The sequence below is a fragment of the Phoca vitulina genome, unplaced genomic scaffold (assembly GCF_004348235.1).
Source record: "Phoca vitulina isolate PV1807 unplaced genomic scaffold, GSC_HSeal_1.0 scaffold6, whole genome shotgun sequence".
Lineage (NCBI taxonomy): Eukaryota > Metazoa > Chordata > Mammalia > Carnivora > Phocidae > Phoca > Phoca vitulina.
The window spans coordinates 72,490,618-72,511,844 of NW_022589709.1; the positions used below are offsets into that span (position 1 = coordinate 72,490,618).

General features: G+C 42.4%; 1 protein-coding gene across 5 annotated transcripts in view; it reads right to left on the minus strand.

Moving 5' to 3' along the window:
• Positions 1–21,227, minus strand: part of ARHGAP26 (Rho GTPase activating protein 26) — a 414,246-nt gene that overhangs the window by 100,120 nt on the left and 292,899 nt on the right. For all 5 annotated transcript variants that reach the window (XM_032404464.1, XM_032404465.1, XM_032404462.1 and 2 more), the window contains one exon: positions 5,331–5,490. In XM_032404464.1, coding sequence (XP_032260355.1) covers positions 5,331–5,490 — 160 coding nt within the window. The remainder of the gene's footprint in view (positions 1–5,330; positions 5,491–21,227) is intronic.

Genomic DNA, 21,227 nt, shown 5'->3' on the forward strand with positions numbered 1-21,227 from the left:
CCTGTGTTCAGCGCAAGCCTCTCATAAGAAAGCCATGCCTTTTCCAACAGGAACTACATGCAAACTTGCCAGGCATGGGGAGGGAGGCCTTATGGCAGAACACCTACACAGATGGCAGCCCACAACTGCTCCTTCCCCTCTATGTGCACACGGCTTCTCTCAGCCAGAGGTGGGGTCTCTTTCCCACCTCTTCAATCTGGTTGGCCTGGTGACTTGCTTTGACCAACACAATGTGGCTGAAGCGACACTCTGTCTATTCCAGGCTGACGCCTTAGGAGGCCTTGTGGCTTCTGTGTTTGCCCCCTTGGAAGTCTGGCCCAGACTATCAAGTGAAGAGGGATCACATGGAGATAAAGAGGCCACAGAGAAGAGAACCAAGGTGTCCCAGCTGACAGCTAGTTCCAAGGTTCCAGACATGTGGATTAAGGCCATCTTGGATCATCCAGCTGCAGTCAAACCTCCCCAGCAGATACCATATGGGACACACAGAAGCCCTCCCCAGATTTCTGACCCACAGAATTGAGAGCAAAAAAAAAAAAAATCCTTGCTGTTTTAAGTCACTAGGTTTGGAGGTGATTTGTTATGCAGGAATAGATAACTACAACAGGCATCTTACGGTTCTCTCTGTCTCTGAGTGGCTCCAATGGCTAGATGCCTGGGCCACTATACCCTCTTTTGGTACTATCTTCTATTACTTCTATCTACTATTACTATATATCTATTACCTAATTTTATTCCAAGGGACCAATGAAACACCTTCTACAAAATGTTCTTAAAAACATGAGAGAGTATTACGCCAGTCATTGCGGGGGACATACATTTTAGACCTTGTTTCAAGCAAGACTATCTCATGCTTCTTGTTGGCAGACAGGATAAAAAGATGCTGTTGGAAAGCATTTCTTCAAGTGGGGTTTCAGAATTTTGTCCAACTTGTGACACTAAAGTTAGAAAAGTAGTCACTCATGGACATTTGTGTATGTGTGTGCATATTTCTAGAAAATTATAGCCAAGTCTAAGGGAATACTCATTAAATATTAACTAAGATCTTAATAGTGTAAATTTTAAAGAACAAGTCTCCGACAATATTCATCTGAGGACATAAGAGTGCTCTGGATTTGATGACTACAGTTCAGTTCTACTGGGAGGATATTTATCCAAAGCATCATCTCCAGAAAGCCAGGGGCCAGAGCATGGCCATGGATGCTTAGGATTTCTATTAGGTGAACTTCATAGGCTCCAAAAGGAGCCTAAAGCAGGAACTGCTCATTTTATACCAGACCAGACCTAAAGCTATATTTAAAAAGGAGTCTAGTTGACTTATTCTAAGTTGTTTTTACCAGAAAGGCAAACCTGATGAATATGAAGGACTTTCCCCCCAGAAGAATGCACATATCCAGGTCTTGCAAACTTTGGCCCATCGTGGACCCCCGATTAAAAAACCTCTATCAAGATGGTACACTAGGCTCCTTCAGGACTGGGGACAGGCACTCTGGGGCAGTCTTCATCCCAGAAATGTTTTCAGTCATACTCTTTCATCACTGGCTCCCACAAGAACATAAACCCTCAATGTGATTCATCCCACTCTCTGGCAAAGACTAATGAAAAGGAACATATAATGAAGAAGTGTAATACTCTTAATACTGTAGGTACCTTAACAAATACACAGCAGAGAGTACCATAATTTATAACCCACCAAACCAGATGAGTATTTTCCACCAGTTCTTGCCCATATACTTACAGTCCTGGCCATGCACTTCATATTTCATTTCTATTTCTGTATTTTGTGCCTTCGGCAGGATGGCTGCTTGTTTACCCAAGTTTCAATATTGTTATTAGCACTTTCTGGTCCTTTTTTCTATCATGCTACTTTTGAATTTGCTTGCTGGCTTTGAAAGCCCAAAGACACCAAAAAGAGTTATAGTTCAAAAAATCATTGGACACTGCCTGTTATAGGCTTAAATACCGCCGCTTTGAGGAGATGGAACATAATCACACTGTTCATTCTTTGCGTATCTGTCTCAACATTTAATATTTTATTAAAGAAAAGATCAAATTACAAAAAGTTTTATTTTGGGAGAGGGGGACATGTGACATTCAGAAGTGGACTTGAGCTCTATTTTCAGAGCACTCTGTTGAGACTGCTAAAAACAATGGTTTACAGTTATTAAACCTTATTTCATGCCAGATTCCTGGCTAAGTCCTTTACATATCATACCTTATTTAATCCTCAGAGAAAACCAACTGACGGAATGTGGCTAACTGGCTAGTTGGTCATCAAACTCGCTTCCCCTTGCTCTAAATACACAGTTAGCTTGCTTTCCCAGCCTCCCTTACAGTTAGATGTTGCCATGTGACCGACTTCTGACCAATGGAATGTGGAAGAAAATAAGGAAAGCATCCTCTGTGCTTAGTCTATACAATCTTACCCAGTCTTCCAGACTCTCTCATTTCACCCAACTGGTTGATTGCAGAAATCTGCAGAGCAGAAAGCAGTTTTACCTTTCTGGTAAACTTTTACCATCTGGTAAAAACAACCAGATGGAAGGCACCTGAGTTGCTTAATTGCCATAGAGGATACCACCTTCGTAATACCCACGGAGAACTCTTTTGTGAGCAACAGATAAACTTCTATCCTCCTGAGTCACTGATATTTGGGGGTTATTTGTTCCAGCAGTTAGACTGAGCACAGAGAAGTTAAGTAATCTGTTCATGGTCACATAACTAGAAAGAGGTGGCAGATTTGAATCCAGATGGTTTGTCTTTAGAAACCATTTTTTAAAAAAGATTTTTATTTATTTATTTGACAGAGAGAGGGCGTGCACACGCAGGGGGAGTGGCACGCAGAGGGAGAAGCAGCTCCCTTGCTGAGCAGGGAACCCAACACAGGGCTTGATCCCAGGACCCCGGGATCATGACCTGAGCCGAAGGCAGATGCTTAACCAACTGAGCCACTGAGGCATCCCTAGAAACCATTTTTAACTGCTATTCAATTATATTCCCTTTTCACAAGTTCATTTTTCTCATATATCACATAAAGTTTACTTATACCTGATTTAACTATATTTGAGGGAGGTGGCTGGATGGAGGTCCAAAATTTGGAATAGAGAAAAGATAATTTCTTCAAATAAATCATTTGATTTCCTATCTCTTTATTAACCGTGTAAAAGGGAGGCCATGCCACTTAAACAACTTCGCAGGATACTTGTTACGTTGTGAAAGTTTATATTCAGAGGTTCTTTAGTAGTTATTAATGCTCCACAACAAATTACCTTGAAAACTTAGTGGCTTAAAACATTTAGTGTCTCTCCAGTTTTTATGAGTCAGGAATTCAGGAGGGGTTTAGCTCACTGGTCTCTTATGACATTGCACACAATATGTCCATTGGGGCTGCATCATCTGAAGGACTGACCAGGACTAAAGGATTGACATCCAAGTGACCCACTCATATAGCAGCCCAACTGGTCTGCTTGTTGGCAGGAAGCCTCACTTCCTCCCCACAGGGTTATGTGACTACTGTCACAACATGGTAGCTTGCTTCCCCTAGAGTGAGCAAGTCCAGAAGCCAAAGCAAATGCTGCAAGTTCTTATTTGATCAGTCTCCAGAGTCAGTCTCCATTAGTTTTGTAATTTCCTATTAATCACATTGGGATCAATACTAGGATCCCCTCTTCAGAGAGGGGACTATACAGAGCAGTGAATACCAGGTGACAAAGGGTCACTTGGAACCATTTGGAGGCCAGATACCACAAGAGCCCATTCGTTCATCCAACACATATGAGTGCCTACTGAGGACCTGGGGATAAAGCAGTGGACAAAACAGATAAAAGTCCCTGCATGCAAGAAGCATATATCCTAGCGGAGGTCAGAAAGGCAAGATATTTAACCAGTAGGCAAATTATGTACTATAGTAGGAAGTTGTAAAATGCTGTGGAGATATAAAACAGTATCAGGGAGAAGGGGAATGTTGGAGTTGGAAATATATGCAATTTTAAACAGAAAGATCTAGGTAGGCCTCATTTAGAAGGCCTAAAAGAGGTGAGGAAGTATGCCATAAAGTTACGTGGAGAAAGACCATTCCAAGTGCTGGGAAAAGCAACTGCAAAGGCCTTGAGGTGTGCATGCTGCGATGTGTAATGAACAGCAAGGCAGTCAAGGTGGCCATTGGAGTGAACTAAAACAGAAGGCCGTAGATGAGATGAGGTAAGTAACAGAGCCTGTGTAGGACCTTCCAGGCTCTTATAAGGGCTCTGACTTCCATGCCATGAAATGGGAAGTCCCTGGAAGGTAATCAGCAGACAAATGATATGATTTGACTTAGCACTGAAAAAATCTCACTCTGGTGGCTGTTATCAAAATAGACAGGCCAAGGGTAGGGGAAGGGAACAAATGAGGATGCTGTTGTAAATATTGAGACAAGAGATGATGATGGCTTGTGTCAGAGTATTATCAGTGCAGACAAGTGATAAGAAGTGGTCTGACTACAGATTTATTTTGCAGGCTATCTAGCACAATTAAACCACCATTCGAGGTAGAGTTTTCATTTAGGAGGTACAGAATTTTTTAAATTACTTTTTATTATATCCCAGCACTGTGGCTGTCAAATGGTGTTCTAGGGGACCCTACAAGTTCTGAGAAGCTTCTTAAGGATGTGCTACTCGGAACTAAGGTGGGACAGATGCATAAAACTTCATGGCCCCCATCCAAGTTTTGTAAGGGCAGCTCTGTTGACAAACTTCATTATGTGGGATGAGAGAGATCTTTTTAAGAAAGACCAGAAACTCCACAGCCCTAAAAGAGAAGACAGACTCCTCCCAACAGACACAGTATGAAAAAATACATTTAGAGAACTGGAGGGTAAACTACAGATTAGGAAAAATATTGGCACTTTGGATAAAAAAAAAGGTTACTCTCCCTAATATTAAGGGAAAAACCTCAACTTCATGAGAAGACAACCATGTAAAAAATGGGTAAGGGGCATTTTCTAAAGGAGGCTCATAAGAATGCCTCTTTCACTGGATTGTTGTGAGGATACAGCAACAACCCATATAAAGCACTTAGCCCAGTCCTCAGTACAGAAAAAATGCTCAACCAACGTTGCCCACAATAACCGCTACCATAACCACCACTGCTCTCCCCTACTCTCCATTTGGCCACTGCGGCATGACAAGATGATGACTATCACCAACATCACCACCATCAGCAGCAGCTTCAGCAGCATCATGGTGTAAGAGTCATTAGCAATGGGAACCTGCTTCAACCCTGAATGCCATTTCCAACTCAGGTTCCCCCCAAAGACAATTCTCCACTCCCAGTGACCAATGATATATTACCTTTTCGTGATGTTCTATTAGGATCTCAATAACAATGTTCTGAAACTTGATATCCATGATGGCTGCTACTGTTTCTTCCTGAGGACGCAGCAGGGTGGGTCCAAACACCACGCCGAGGTTTGCCACTGTCATCAGATTCTGCTTGTGGTTGTTAGCAACACTGGGAGGAAGGAAAAGAAAAGGCACAAATGAGAGAAAGACAGTACAAATAGATAGCTGACTTCCCTATCTTCAGACTCCTCATCCGATAGGAGCCAGACTCTGGGACGTCTTAGGATGTCTTTGAGTCCAAAGAGAGACTTCTCTACTTGTATTTTTGTCCCCCAAAGTTTTCAGAAATCTTCAGTATTCTGGCTATTTTGCTCTTCCAGGACATGACACTCCTTTACCCAATTCTGTTTTGCCTACCAACCACCAACCAACCAACCAACCAAAGCAGCTGCCCTCCAAAATGTAAAACTTTGCACATCTGAATCCCTGTTCTGCAAATCCAGCTAACTGCTCATCTCTTTTATAAAAACCACCATTCGAGGTAGAGTTTTCATTTAGGAGGTACAGAATTTTTTAAATTACTTTTTATTATATCCCAGCTTTTTATACTTGGCTGTTGTATACTTGGCTGTTGCTTAAACCACTGTGATCTTTAGCATTTTCTCTAGTGCAAATATAAAAACTCTTGATGGCTTTAATACATTTGCAAATACAGGCACAAAACAAGACCTAATTTTTAAGACTAATAGATCTTAGGAAATTCAGCACTTTAGGCTCAGAGTATTAAACCCCATTGCATTAAACATGTGGCTTACATTAAGCGACACATACGGCATAAACAGAAATAAAAGTGCACTACTGTGTATCCGTGTGGCTGTGTTTATACTGTCACTTATACTCAAAATCTCACGAACACACAGGGTCAGCAGTAGCTGGATCTAAATGATCTGCTAACTACATATACATATTTTTAGATAAATAGTACTCAAAACATATATCTGAACTCCAAACTGTGACCTAGCCACAAAACTTAATTGTTCATTTGCTGGCCCTGTGTTTAAAAATACACAAATGATCTATTGACAACAAATAAGTTAAAAGTTAAGCCCAATTTAGTATTGTTAAGAAAATATTAGGGGCTTCCCTAAATCACCTGTTAGAAAAAGGAAACTATTCATTACTAGAAACTAGAGAGAAATTGGACAGAGATAGCAGTTTGCACAGACATACCTCCCTAGCCTTTAGTGCTATTTATACAGAGTATTTTTTCACACAATTCTATAAATGCCTGCACTGTTTCTCTTGAATACTTCTATTTTGTAGGAGGAGAAGACGTTCTACTGCCTTAAAGTGCTGGTGGTGAAACTGAACCTTCACTGAAATTACTACATCAACCAATTTTATCAGCAGATGTGGACTTTTCTATAATTTTCTAGGGCTAAAAGTCTAATGTCATAAAAAAACTTTCTCCTCTGAAAGGGGCAGGGGGTGGTTAGGTCCGTGAAACTTTTAACTGTGGAACCAGCCAGATACAAAGAGAACTTGCCTTTTGACTGCTAAGCAAGGAGAGTTGCCACTGATATACTGTCCTGTTTCTGGTCCACATAAAAGTATTTTGCAAACATTTTTTGAGTTCTAGTGGAAGGTCTTGATTTTACTTACATAGCTTCCCATCTACCCAGAGCTGTATCACATTTCTGTCTCACATTCAATGCAGAGGGTCAGGTTCTTACCCAGCAAGGGGGAAAGACTTTGGTTCTGTAACTCAGTCAATCAGCAAGTATGCCCATTTACAAGCTGCTTGTAACATCACTCCTTTCATCATGGGCTCCTGTGCAGGAAGTGAATTCCGTGCCCTTATACTTCTCCCTCCCAAATGAGCAAAGTCATTAGACTTACTCCTCCGGCCACGAAAGTCTCTTGTGCAAATGAGTCAACAAGCTATTTATGTATGAAAGTACTTTTAAATTGGAGACCAATATAAAAACATATGCTTTGGATGATGATCACTTTTTTACCATCAACACTACATCTGACTAAACCAACAGCCTCCTAACTAGGATCCCTGATTAGCATCTCTAGGGTCCACTGTATCCTGACTGCCACCACTAGTTACTTCTATAACTCAGCCTTGATCAAGTCATTCCTCTGCTGACAACTACAATGGCCTCAAACCTCACTGGGCTGTTGGGACAGAACACAATGACACGGTGTGTGTAAAGTATTTAGCAATGCTGCTATTGTTTGACTGTTCTGATAATGATTATAAACCCTTGATGGGCTCCATTGTCTTTAATGTAAAGCCCAGACTCCTTTCCCAACTCACCTCTAAGCCCTTCTCTGCCACCTCCCAGCTCTAGGTCCCTGGACAAGCGACTCAACGTCTAAGCTTTGGGCTCGTCTTTGAAGGGGAGGGGAGGTGAATAATATGTTTACTTGATGAGGTGGTTGTGCACATTAAATATGGTAATGTGTGGGAAACATAGTGATTATTATTACAGCAATTTACTATCCATCCTCTCCCCACTTTCACACCTATCTGCCTTTGTCATTCCACTGCCTAGAATGTTCTCTTATTCTTCTCAAATGGCCCCCTTCCTTTCTGCAGTCTCTGTCCAGTCTTTCCCCAATCCTCTGCCTCTCAATGAAGGCAGAAGTATTATCTTTATTACATGTTAGTAATGTCTCTCCACTGTCTTAGGATAGAGACTGTGCTTATTTTAAGTGGTAACACCCGCACTGAGCACAGTGCCTGGCCCAGGAGAAGTCCAACGAATACTCATGAGGTGTTAAATGGGATGTGTCTGGGTAGGCATAAAACAACTGTTCCCAATCCAGCTACTTACGCATAAAACCTCCAATTATTATCGATGATTTTTTGGGGGGGAATATATCTCAACTATTCCAACCTCCTTTTTCAAAGCCTGGAGTTGTGTTTCATTTCTTAGATTTAATTAATGAATAACAATTACTCTAATTTGCAGGCCCCAGTGCCCAAAGGCATTGGGAAAAAAGGTACAGTAATTCTAGATAAGCAACTCTGAATATAAAAAGGCTTGAGGCCATTACCCAACATAATTCATTTCCTTTTTAACAATCTGATTTATTTTAGAACTTAAAAAACACATTGATCTAAGGCTTATGAAACTTTTTTGGGGGGAAAGTTTTAACTTTTGTAGACTAACTACCATTATCTTTTGGCATACTGAAGTAATAAATTGATCTGTCACTTGATTATTACTGCTCACAAGTTCATATGGCTATGTTCATTACTCTAGAATGAATTATTAATGGCTTGAGATCTCTCTGTATCCTGGGGAGAGAGGCATAGACCTCAGCCTCTACTGGCACCAGCCATCCATTATAGCTTGACAAATTTACAGGTGTGTGGGAGGCAGGCTGGCAGAGCACTGGGAAGGCTAGTCCAGCAGAGGCCACGGGACTCATTCATTAGTGAGGTCTGTAAAACACCAAGAGCTTACTTTGTGGGTCGGTAATTGAGCTGCTTGAGCTCTTCCTCACGTAGTCCAGAATGTCATGTTGAGTCTTGACTTAAAATCCATACACAAAAGTTTCTTGTGCATTGCACATTCCACTGAAGGAGTCTCTGACATGCCTTTCAGATCCCTAGGTTGACATGGACTTTTCTGTGGTGCCTTCTGCAAGAACTGCCAATTCTATAGGCTTCCTTTACAGGTTGCAGAAACACAGTTACACATGTGATTTCAACCGGGGGGAGACACAGTTCCTTTTGTGACCACTGAGTTTGCTACATTAGCTGAAAAGCAGTGTATCTCCTTAAAAGCATGCCTTCAGGGCAGTTGTTGGGTGACTGGCACCCCATGTTACCAGCAGTTCCCTCATGAAATACAATTAATGAGGAAAGAGCATGTTCCAAGGAAAATGGCCTTGGCAGAGGGGTCTCTTGCACCTTTTTGTAAGGGGACATGGGTGGGGACTCTGGATTGGTCCGATGACCTCTGAGAGGCAGAAGGAGGTAAATCATTTCCAGATGAGGATGATGGTGGGGAGTGTTATGAGAGGAGGAGAGAGAAGTCAACTCCTTTGGGGCTTGTAATGCAGTGCCCCTGTGCTGTTATAGGGATCACATCTGTTTTCCTTTGTCTAAATGAGAGCCATGACTCTGGAAGTGCTAAGCAGTGCTTTATAACCACAGACTGGGCCTGACGTCTGCCAACAAAACATAAGCCTATTGCTGGGTTTGCAAATAGCTTCCATCTTGAGGTCTGGAGTGCTGTGTCAAGGAAGGAGTGTCAAAGCTAAGTCCTGGCTCCACTGGACACAATGTGGTGACAGGTTAGCACTTCCTGCAATAGACTGCATGGCTGGTAGAACAGCACAGCGACACTGACCTGCCATGCTGTGCTTCAGCTTCCAGGGTTAAATAATGATCCTAATTTACACTTGCAGGGTGGTTTAGAGTTTCTAAGGAGCTCAGCAACTACATTTTATGTTTATTCGACCTTCATGATATCTCAAAGAACGCAGTAGCTCTGCAACTTTCTGACAATGTCCCATGGTAGGGAATACATTTTCTTACATAACATTTCACTAGGACATGCATACGTATATACATAAACAGAAAGACACACATACAAACCAGAAACAAAAATTTCAGGAATAGTAAGGGTGATGAATGTTGATATTTTCTATTCTATTCCATCCTAATTCAGTTTCACACACCCCTAATGTGCCATGACTTAAAATTTGAAAAGTGCTACTCCACCGGTAGAGTACAAATATTATCTCCAGTTTACAAATATGGAAAAAATGGCTCAAGGAGACAGTAAAGCACAGTAAGCACAGGGGCTGGAGTCAGACAGATATTCCCAGCTGGAAGACAGCAGACAAGTCACTTGGCATCTCTAAGCCTGTTTTTTCACCTGGAAAACAGGAGCAATAATACCCACCCTCATAAAGTTTTAAGGCTGATTAAGTAAGATGAGGTGAATAAATCTCTTGGCCTGAAATAATGGTGTAATAAAAGACAGCTGCCATTGTTCATGGTGGCAGTCAAGGCAGTGGTGACGATAATGGGAGAAGTAGCAGCAACTGCTGATTTAAAATCACAGTGTTTGGTGCTGTCACTCGGTATCCTGCGCAGGAACCTTGGGGGCCTGCTTCTTTCTACCCGGGGCAAAGAGCCCTCACTCCTCCACCTATATTTTCAGGATTTCTGTTACCCGACATTTTGTATTTCTCATCTTATTATTCTTTTGTTTTTCTTTCTTCCTTTCTAAAAATTACAAAATACTTCAAAACTATAGAAGAGCCCAGAACATAGTATTACTTATTTCCCATCACTTCCCCCCAAGTGCCTCTGGCACGACAGACTGGGAGCCTAACAGCCAACAGCAAACCCACCAAGCTCACTCTGCCTTCAGGAGCACCACTTTGTCCCTGGCCTGCCTAGCAAGTCCTCCCCATCCGAAGCCCACCTCCCTGCAAAGCCTGGCTCCAGACATTCCCCTGCCTGGAGGCCACACAGAGCTCATTCCTCTAAATGACTGTCTTCACAGTCATTCCACGGCACGTTTCTACACCGACTGTTCCCCCTCTCATGAGTGTCTCTGGACTGGGGGCTGGATCACGATTTGAAGGGCATCCTCTGGAGCACACAGGCAGGCAGTACCAGGCAGGCCCAGGGTTACCTATTCTGAAAGTGGTTGGGTGGGTGGGCCCTGAAGCTGTAGTCAGTATCACTCTTCTCTCTACTACCATCCAGGGGCAGAGAAGCTCCAAGCTCTGGGGCTGAGAAGGATGAGCTGGAGATGAAGCTATTGGAACTATGCTCTTTTTGTGGCTAACAAGTCAAATTTAATTTTCAGGATTGGTAATGTGGTTCCTTTCAACAACTTCAAATTCATCCTTAGTCTATAATGGGGAGTGCTGAGGGGAATCCCTGCCCCCAGGGGCTACATGTTTTCTAGTAAGTCAGTCTGTGTGTGTGTGTTGCCTGGATACTACCAGGACTTGGTAAGACTGGACCAGTCTAAATGGGCAGGCCTGTGCCAAGGAAACCCATCAGAGCCATAAATACAGCTTTGCTGGGCTGTCCCAGTGGCTGGCACCAGAAATAGAGTTTAAAATAGATTGTTCTGTGTATTGACTTGGGTCGTGCTCATCAGCTGTATTCAACATTCTTCTGGGAATGGTCATCCAGTGAGAAGCCATACTTAAAGCTTTGAACCGTTCAGTCGGTGCTTATGGTGGATGTAATCTTCAAGAAAACCCTTTGAGGCAGGTAGGTAAGGCTATCACTGCCATTTTACAGATGATGGAACTAAGGCGCTGGGAAGTTAAGTAATCTGCCTGAGGCCACAAGGCCCATGAAGGGCAGAGCCAGGAGAGGAAGCCCATATCACTATGGCACTTTGCTGTTCCCACACCACTTAGGGTCAGCTCAGCCTAGGCTTAAAGAGGCAAACTTTTCCTTAGAAAACCCAACCAAAAATGAATACACAGAGCAGTTACATGTTTGAGCCTGTGGTGAATAGTCGATACAACAAAAAAACAAATGCTGCTCCTACATTCCCCACCCGAATTGCTAAAGCAAAAGAAGGGGGGAAAAATCCAAAAACTCAGGAGAAAAAGTGTTTATGCCCCTGAGAGTGATACTGGACTAACCACTGTTTCTTCTCCCTTCCTGCAGGTGGCACACCTGACACAATCATGGAAATGGGGAAAGACCCCTCAAATTTGAGGGCAGTCCATTTGTAGTTGGCTGGCACAGAGAGCTACTTCCTAATGATGAAAGAGTATCAACACTGTAAGACTGAGAGAGAAGAGCAAATTGAAAGGAAAACAGGAGGGGTGCCTGGAAGCATAGTTTCCCAGCCTCACACCCCCCACCCCACCCCCGCCCACCAAAGACAATTATGGCCGTACGTCCATCCATCCAGGTTGCACTGCTTTCATCCAAGGTCTCAAAGCTGTGTGAATAACTACCAATGTCTCCTCTGCTTTTGATGAAATGTATAAACTATATTTCAGATTGGTGAACCTCACTGCTAAGGTGTTAAGTACTGCCCAGTTTTATATATGTCAACTCCAACACCTGCTTACAAAAGCACACTTGGTGCTAAGAACTCTTCACACAAAAGGGAAAGAGTGCAACCAGCTCTATTTCCACTCTGTTTTCCTCCAATGCAACACTACTACCTGTTTAAAACCCACGAAAGGCTTCTGACTATTCTTAATTTCAAGATGGAAACCCTGGCATGGCCTACAAGATCCTGCAATGGCCCACCTAACCTTTCCAGGTCCTTCTCCGCCATGCCCCCTTTGCTCATTAATCTCTGGGCTAAAAATCTCTTTAGGACTGGGTGCCTTCCTTCATCATGCTGATCCTTTCATCATGGAAGCTCTGCAGCCCCTCTTGATCTGTCTCTTTCCTACTTACTACTCTTACTTCCTCAGAGAGGTCTTTCCAGACACTCTGTACTAGGCCAGGTATCTTGTTACAATGCTAATTCCTCAATTCTCCTTCCTGGCACTTACTGAATTAGGTCATCATTCATGGAATTGTCATTGTCTATCTCCCCCACTGATTCCAAGAGAAAAGAGATGGTATTAACCTCCCTCAGTGCCACACCCCTGGGGCCTAGGGCAGGGTTTGTCCATATCAGATACTGAGGGGAAAAAAAAGGGACATGTACACACACGCTTTGGGAGGCTACCTTCATCTAAGGATATCAAGGCTCAGCTGCACTAAATGTCTGGTTTAAAGGTCCATGTAAACTACTGGGGTCTTAAGAGTATTTGCCAAGCTGGGGAGAGTTGTTGGGGGAGTAGCCACGACAGCTCACCCTGACGGTGAAGGCACGTAACAAACCACATGGCTCTCCTTGGCCACACTGCTAATCTGGAAGGTATGAAGGCCATAAAATATTCACAAGGTATGATTATCATTATTACATGCATTCCCTAATAATATGCATTAAATAATATACCATAAGCTCACAATATAATACCAATCTCCTTCTAATATACTTACAAAACCTTCTGGGATAATGTCTCCCGTGTCTTTTTCTTTTGTCCTCCCTTCCTGAAAACCTCCTGTACTTCCTGCCTATCTCTGTTTATATTAAAATTGTCATCAACAATAACAGCAACTCAGCACTTAACTCCAAGTCAGGAATGAAGCACTCCATCGATTATCTCATTTGATCTTTACAATAACTCTACAAGGTAACTTCTACTACTATCCCACATGAAGAAGTTAACGCTCAGAAAACTCAGCAATTTGTCCAGGGTTGCATATCAAATAAGTGGTAGAGATGGAATTTGAAGCCAGGGAGTCTACAGTTTGATTCCAGAGCTACTGCTCTTACATGCTGTGGAACAATGCAGTGTGTGTGTGTGTTGTGTGTACAAACACATGTGAGACAGATTATATACAGGGCACAGGCTGCCATTTTGTCCCACGTGCCTCTCTTTTCTACAAAGCCTAACCTTAAAGAGATCATGGGTAAAAGAAGAACCTGATTATTTTTAAAAGGATGTTTAGAAAGCAAACAAGAATCTCAGCTTCATTGCTGCCCATCAGCATTATAAAACTCGAAACTTTTCTATTGGTAGAAAACTAATCTGGGTCATGGGAATTATTGGCCCCCTTCAGAATAGGCTGGGTTTTGTTAAGAATGCGGATTGTACTTTTGCTAAACTGCTTCATTTTCTGAAAGTAGTCACAGTCGTTTAAAGACTAACAACAGGCCAACCTGAGTTCTATTTGTCCTACACTATTTCAGCCACTTGGTAGTTGAATAGTCTTATGCACAAAGAAGGTACATGCCTTCCATCCAGATGTTAACTGGTGAGCTTTCCCCTCTCTGGTCATGGTCACTTCAAGTTCTAGCCTGTAGCTGTATTCTAGGACCCAGTTCACATGCCTGGATGGAATAGCACTCACATTAAAAAAAAAAAAAAAAAAAAAAAACCTACAGAGAAGCTGGCCTACAGAACCCTTCTTCCTGGAAAATTACTTAACCATTTCAAATTGTATAACAATTTGAAACATTCTCAAGTCCAATGGAATTATCATTTTCAAAGCATTTTATAGTTTCTAAGGTCCTTTCACATTCATTACCAATGATTTATTTATTTTGAAGCTTACGTTCTCTAGTCGAGAGAGAGACACCAGAACATAAATGGAAGTTTAAAAGTTGCCTCTGTGCATGCCAACCTGATGGCACCATGTGCTGCAAATCTATCAGTTCCTGTTGGTGGCAACACCTTCCTTCAGTGGCTCAGCCTATCACCTTTAGGCTACCACTGTCCAAAAAGTCAGGTCATAGAGAAGTTGCCTGAGGGCTTTCTATCCAAGGAAAGAGGTACAAAGTGACCCATAACAGAGGCCAATAAGTGCCCCACGTATTTTCAATGATCAAATATTTTCAAGTGTCCATTATATGCCAGGGACTGCTTTAAGTGCTAGGGATAGAGCAGTGAACAAAACAGACACTTCCCCAAATTCGCTTGTATTCTTTTGCGGTAGGACAGAGAATAAGCAAATAAAATATGTGGTGGAAAGGGAGGACTAAGGGACTATTAGCATTTGAGACAGGGTGGTCAGGGAAGGTGTCACTGAGAAAGAGGCACGCACAAACAACCTGAAGGAGGGAAGAAAGCACGCCACACAAATCTCGCAAATCTCTGGGAAGAAAGCTACAAAGAGCAAACGAAAGATGCAGATACCTCAAGTAGGAACATGTGTGGCATGCTGGCACTACCTACGGAAGCCAGCATGCCTGCCACACAGTGAGCACAGGGGAAAGTATTAGGGGAAGTCAGACAGGCAATGGCCTTCGGGGTGGCAAATCCTATAGGACTTTAAGAGCTTTGTTCTTGACTCAATGAGATGAAAAGCAATGAGAACATTCTGATCAGAGGGATAACGATACTTGTCACCCCTCTCTGTAGACTCAGAAAGGTCTCAGTTACGAAGACTTACAGTCTCAAATTCCATGGGATGTAAGAGACAGACAGAAGAACTTCACAAACCAGCATAAAACCCATTCACAGAATTTAAGACCCGTAAAAACTAGAATACAGCACTTTCCCATTTATCTGAATAACTAAAATCTATCAGGCACTGTGCCTTTGACCTATGTCTCTGTTAACATGGTAAGTCTGTGAGGTTGATCCACATTTTTCCCTTAGTCATTGTGCTGACCTCCACTAGGAACTTGGCGGAATAACAGAATGTTGAGCCAAACATGAAATGAAGGCCTAGAGTAACAGCCTCTAGGTGCTAGTTTACCTGTTACCCAACTAACAGTCACCCACAAAAAACACCAACATTACACATGTCATTATAAAGCCCACTGAATTCAACCATCTTTACCATCTTAATTAATTAAAATAAACAGTAGTCTTCTGAAGCCAGTACCTCATTACTAGTCCCATTTTACAGATCAAAGGACAGGGACAAAAGGGGCTAAATCAAAGGTTAAGCAAATGACCCTTCGCCATGTGGCTTAGCTCCCACCATAACAGTGGCTGAGACACGAAGCAGTCAGAACTCTTCATGTCCCATGAAACGCAAACCTCATTTTTATGGGAAGGACCATACTCCTTCCTGGAGGGCAAACCAAGATTCCAAATCCACAGATGGGAATATGGGAGAGCTGCAGAGTAAGAGACTGACAACTGACAGAGAGAGAAAAAAAAATATGCAGGCACGTCACATACATATACCCTGGGTCATCTATCTCCTTTCATGGAGACATTTTAAATCAGGGAAACAACTCATCAGGCATATTTTTGAAAAGGAGGGTACTTCCACCCCCAAAAAGGAAACAGACAGAAAATTGCATTCCTTACCTTGAGTCTGAAACAAACTGAGAGGCCAAGATTGAAAGAACTGGCTTTATTTTAAGGGCCCATGTACCAAAATGACTGAAATTTATAAGCCTACATGAGCTATCACAGAACTTTTGAATTCCATGTGGATATTCAACTAAGAGAAAAAAAATTATATCAAGGTGTCCTGAAGAGTTCATGGCTCTTCATATACAGGAACTGACACCCCATGGGAACGTTCTGGAGATCAATCAGTACTAACAATGAAAGAAGTCCCAGATCTCTAACATCCATGAAGAGTTATTTGAACAGAACATCAACATTCTCTATGTTCACCTGTCTCACGCTAAAGCATAGAATTCTTTAAAAAGACAACATGCTTTTCACAGCCCATAGAAGATAGAAAAAAATCTGAGTGGATTACCCCTTCATATGTCTCCCTACCCTTGAAGCTTAGAGCCAACCTCTCCTATCTCCTTGCTGCACTACATTGTTATCTCCTAAAATTGCCATGTAAGTTCAAGCCTAAGTGAAGCAGTAGCTCACCTTATTTATTTACATGTATAAAATAATTATGTTTATATGTAGCAGTACATGCTAGAATAAGAGTGAGCACAAACCCTTCTGTTGTATTACTGCCTTAATCACAAAAATAGATTCATCAGGGAATTATGCCAATAGAGTTCTTACTTCAATGCATGCCTGGCAAAATCTGATTTATCTTCCTCGTAGGCAGCACAAAACTAGAAACTCCTTGAATTCTGCTCCTTTGGAAGCAAATTATAGAACAAAGTGCAGTGTCAAGCAGGAACTAGGGATCCCATGTGAGAAGCCCAACCTATCATTAGGCAGAGAACAGCAGAGAGTATCTGGTAACAGAGATGCCAAATGATTTAAACAGTGGAATGAAGATCTGGGCTCCTGATCCCTCCATCATTCAGGCTCTCAGAGAGTGTCATTCACAAAGCCTGAACCCAACACCTTTCAGTGGGGAAATCAAAGTGTTTAATGATGAAGTTCTGGAATGCTTTCACTTGTGTAGACACCAAAGCCTGACACCTTAGCTTTTGTCACCTTGCTTTGCTGGGCTCATCTGGAAAGGCGGGTGAAGAATGCCAAGGTGATGGCAGTGGAGATGGGGATGAGAAAGGCAGTGAAGGCTTAAGAAGCACTTCAGGGACACCACGGTGCACAATTCCCAGTAGAAAAGCCATCAACAGCTGACTTTAGCAAACCAGTCTGGATCGGGTATAAATCCTCAGAGATGAAAGAACTTAATGAACATCAGATCCTCAAGTAACTCCAAACTCCTCACTGTAGCCCACATGATCTGACGCCGCCTACCTCTCCAACCTGCTGTCATGTCTTTCTGCCCTCATTCACAGCTCCCACCACCCGGGCCTTCTGCATGTTCCTAAACGTACCACATCTGCTCCTCCCTACCATGGACTGAACACCTATGAGATGCCATGACTTCTAGGCACTGGGATATAGCAGTGAACCAGACTGACAAGATTCTTCCTTCAATATACTGGCACTACATTCCAATTAGGAAGACAGAAAATACACAAGAACACAGTAAGAATGTCAGGTTGAGAAAGTGGTAAGAAGAAATTAAACAGGGGTGTGTGATCAAAACTGGTGAGAAGGACCAACTTAGGTGGGCTGGGGAAGGCCTCTCTTTAAGGGGAGACATGTGAGCTGAGCTCTTTCATTAAAGAGTTCAGTATAGAAGTCTGCAAATTAGGAGAAGACTACAAATCATACACACAAATGCACAGGCAATTAAGAAGTCCTATCTTCAAACACAGGCATCAGTGATGCCCACCAGAGACCTCTTTAAAAGTTACATTCTAGAAGAGTTCACTTCCTTTCCACAGGCATTCTGAAGTCTGTGTCAAGAGCTGTTTAGCACAGTTGAAAGCACCAAAATCTTGAATCTTTGCCACCCCTATGTTTTCCCACACGACACTGATAATGCCCCGTGGCTTCTGGCTGCTTCCCCCATGCCATCCATCTCTATTGCCCCAATCCAGTTAGGAAGTGGCTCCTCCTAAAAGCAAGTCGCTAATAGATCTACTGCTCAGTCCTGCAAACAGAAGGCCACCTTCCTAAAATTTGACTGTTGACATGCGCCCGCCTTTGGTTGGGTTATGTAAAAAGCTATGTAATCATTAAACAGGACAGGAAACAAACAAAAGAGTAAGCCTTTAAAAAGATCATTTGTGTTTGGAAAACCTCAGGGTAGAAAAGAGCAAGGTTCAAGAAGTCCTGCTACTCTGTGAAAGATCAGAGTTCAGAGCTCACTATAAAAATATCAGAAAAATCACTTGTACTTAAACTCACCCAAACAAGTCCTTTCCATGAATTGGTATTGAAAGATAAAAAACTGGTGTAAATAGCAAGTGGTTTCAACAAAGAATTCGTGCACCCACTCTCTCCTGCCTCATAAAGCCCCGGTGCAGGTGAAAGCTCCTCAGGCTCTGGGCCCAGTGAGGACAGGACGCCTGCAGCTGTAGCTGGGCCATCAGAGGAGAGAGCATGCAGCCGTGACTCAGAGGTGTGAACCACACCGCTCAGCCAAGCACAGGTAGCATTTCTGGACACACCGATCTATGCAACTCCCATGAGGACCACGGCAGTGCAAGGCTGTGACACGTGACTACACATACACAAACTCCCACGTGGGAGTTAACACATGTACACACTCATGTAGGACTCCCATAGGAGTGCACCCAGGACACACAGGGGTAAACCTATGAAATAAAATGCTTCTGTCTTCCTGAAGAAGAATCAGTAAATGTCATCAGATGTCAGTTTGGTCCTGAGGGTAGTGGCCATTTTTAAATAGCTGTCCTTTATTTTTTCTCTTAGTGGCTATCATTAGGGGGAAAAAAAGCCTAAGATACATGTTTTCCTTTTTTCTTTTTGGTACTACAAGTGAAAAGCATTCATCAGAGAATAACTGAAAAAGATGGAAAAGCACAAAGAAAATAAAAATCACCCATAATTCGACCAATCAGAAATAATTAAATTTCATCCAGTGTTTTAAGGTATAGATATTATGGCCTATGCTTTTCCCAGGCATACATGGACAGACACACACAGACACACATATTTTAAAACAACCTGGAATCATACTGCATGCACATAGCTCTATAACCCGTTTTTACTGCTTTACCATGAACTTTTCAAATATCATCCATTGCCTCGTTCAATATATTTATGGTTGTATAGTATTCCACTATACAGATCTTCCATAATATATTTAAGAAATCCCCTATTAGACATTCAGATTGTTTTTCATGTTTTGTTCCCAGTAACACTTCAGTAAACCTATACACAAATAAATGTTTTTGTACAACTTTCTTTCTCTAGAATAAATTCACAGAAACAGAATTCCTGGATGAAAGGGTATAAATACTTTTAATACATATTACCAAACTGTCACCTAGAAGATCTTTATCAATTTACATTCTCACCTAGAATGTTTCAGTATGCCTGTTCCTCTGGCCCCTAAGGCATTACTATTTTGAAATTTTTAATAAGTAGTAAATAGTATCGTGACTCTCAGGCTTTAAGTTGCATTTCTTTATTAATGATATCGACCTTTTTCTTTTTTTAAGATTTTATTTATTTGAGAGAGAGAGAGATTGAAAGAACGAGTGGGGGGAGGGGCAGAGGGAGAAGCAGGCTCTCCACTGATCAGGGAGCCCAACACGGGGCTCGATCCCAGGACCCTGGGATCACGACCTGAGCTGAAGGCAGACGCTTAACCGACTGAGCCACCCAGGCACCCGATATCGACCTTTTTCTAAATGTTTATTGATCCAGTGACTTTATAAAGGGGCCAGACATAATAATCAGTCTCCAGACAAGCAGAACAAAAGTAACAGCTAAGTACTAAGACATACCAAACAAAGATGACCTCCTCTATTTTTAAAGATAAATATAGCTCTACATCTATTAAGGTGTTCCTGTATTTATAATCCAGGTATCTTTCATGAAATTTAATGGGGATGAAAAATATTACTGAAATATCAAACCCTTCCCTATGAATCTGGGCAAGGATAAATTTCCTTGGCTCAGTGTTTGGAGTCAGGAGTATACTGGGGTCTGCTTTAGAACCACAAATGAAAACAGCTGGAAAAGAAATGACATAATCCCCTCCTCATCTGGTTTGTAAATTCCACGAAGGTAAACACCATATCTGTCTTATTTATCAATGTATGCCCAAGACCTGGCAGGACAGGTGCTTAATAAATATTTATTAGAAATATTTTCAGGCTGGTGGCCAAAGGACTTGAAGGGACCTGAGCTTCAGAATATCTGCCCCACTGATTTCCAAATGTCCCACCCGTCCCAGTGAGTGCTGCGGTACTTCGGAGGCATTCCATAAATGTTTGCGGCTGCCAGAGTCCGCACAAGAATCGCATTACTACCTCAATCTACTTCACGGGGACGTTGTCAGGACAAAGCAAGGAAGAGAGGTGAAAAAGGCTCTGAAAACTACCCAGGGCTGTGCACAGCAGGATGGTGGTGGTGGTGGTGGTGATGATGATGAAGAGGAGGAGGAGGAGGAGGAGGAAAAATTTAAACAGAAGGCTCAGGGAGGCAGAAATAATGAGGAGATGGCAGAGAATGGTATCAGTGAAGCAGGCCATGGTAAGAAATCCATCTTTCATGAGCAGTGTACTGAAAGTCTGTCTGCCTCGAGCCTGGGTGGGTAATGCAAGATGCACAGTGTAAGCAGACCACAAAGTCCTAAAAACCAACTTTGAATTGTAGGCCATGGCTGTGGGGCTCTTCTTTATTACTCAAGAGTTCTTCTTTATAGATTTTCTGTCTATAGTGTTCTGCAGCTTCTCCAGGATGTGTGTTTGTATAGCCTTAGTTTTGCTTCTCCTTTTGAAAGGCGCTCTGAATATTGAATCTGTTTCCGATCTCTCGATTTAAGAGGCAGCAGGAAGTCAGCGATTAGCAGAACTAAGCATTGTTGGGCAAGCTTTATTAGGCTCAGCATTCTGAGCTGGGAGGGAACAAAATAAAATACCTATGATAAGAACTTGCTCTACAAAAGAG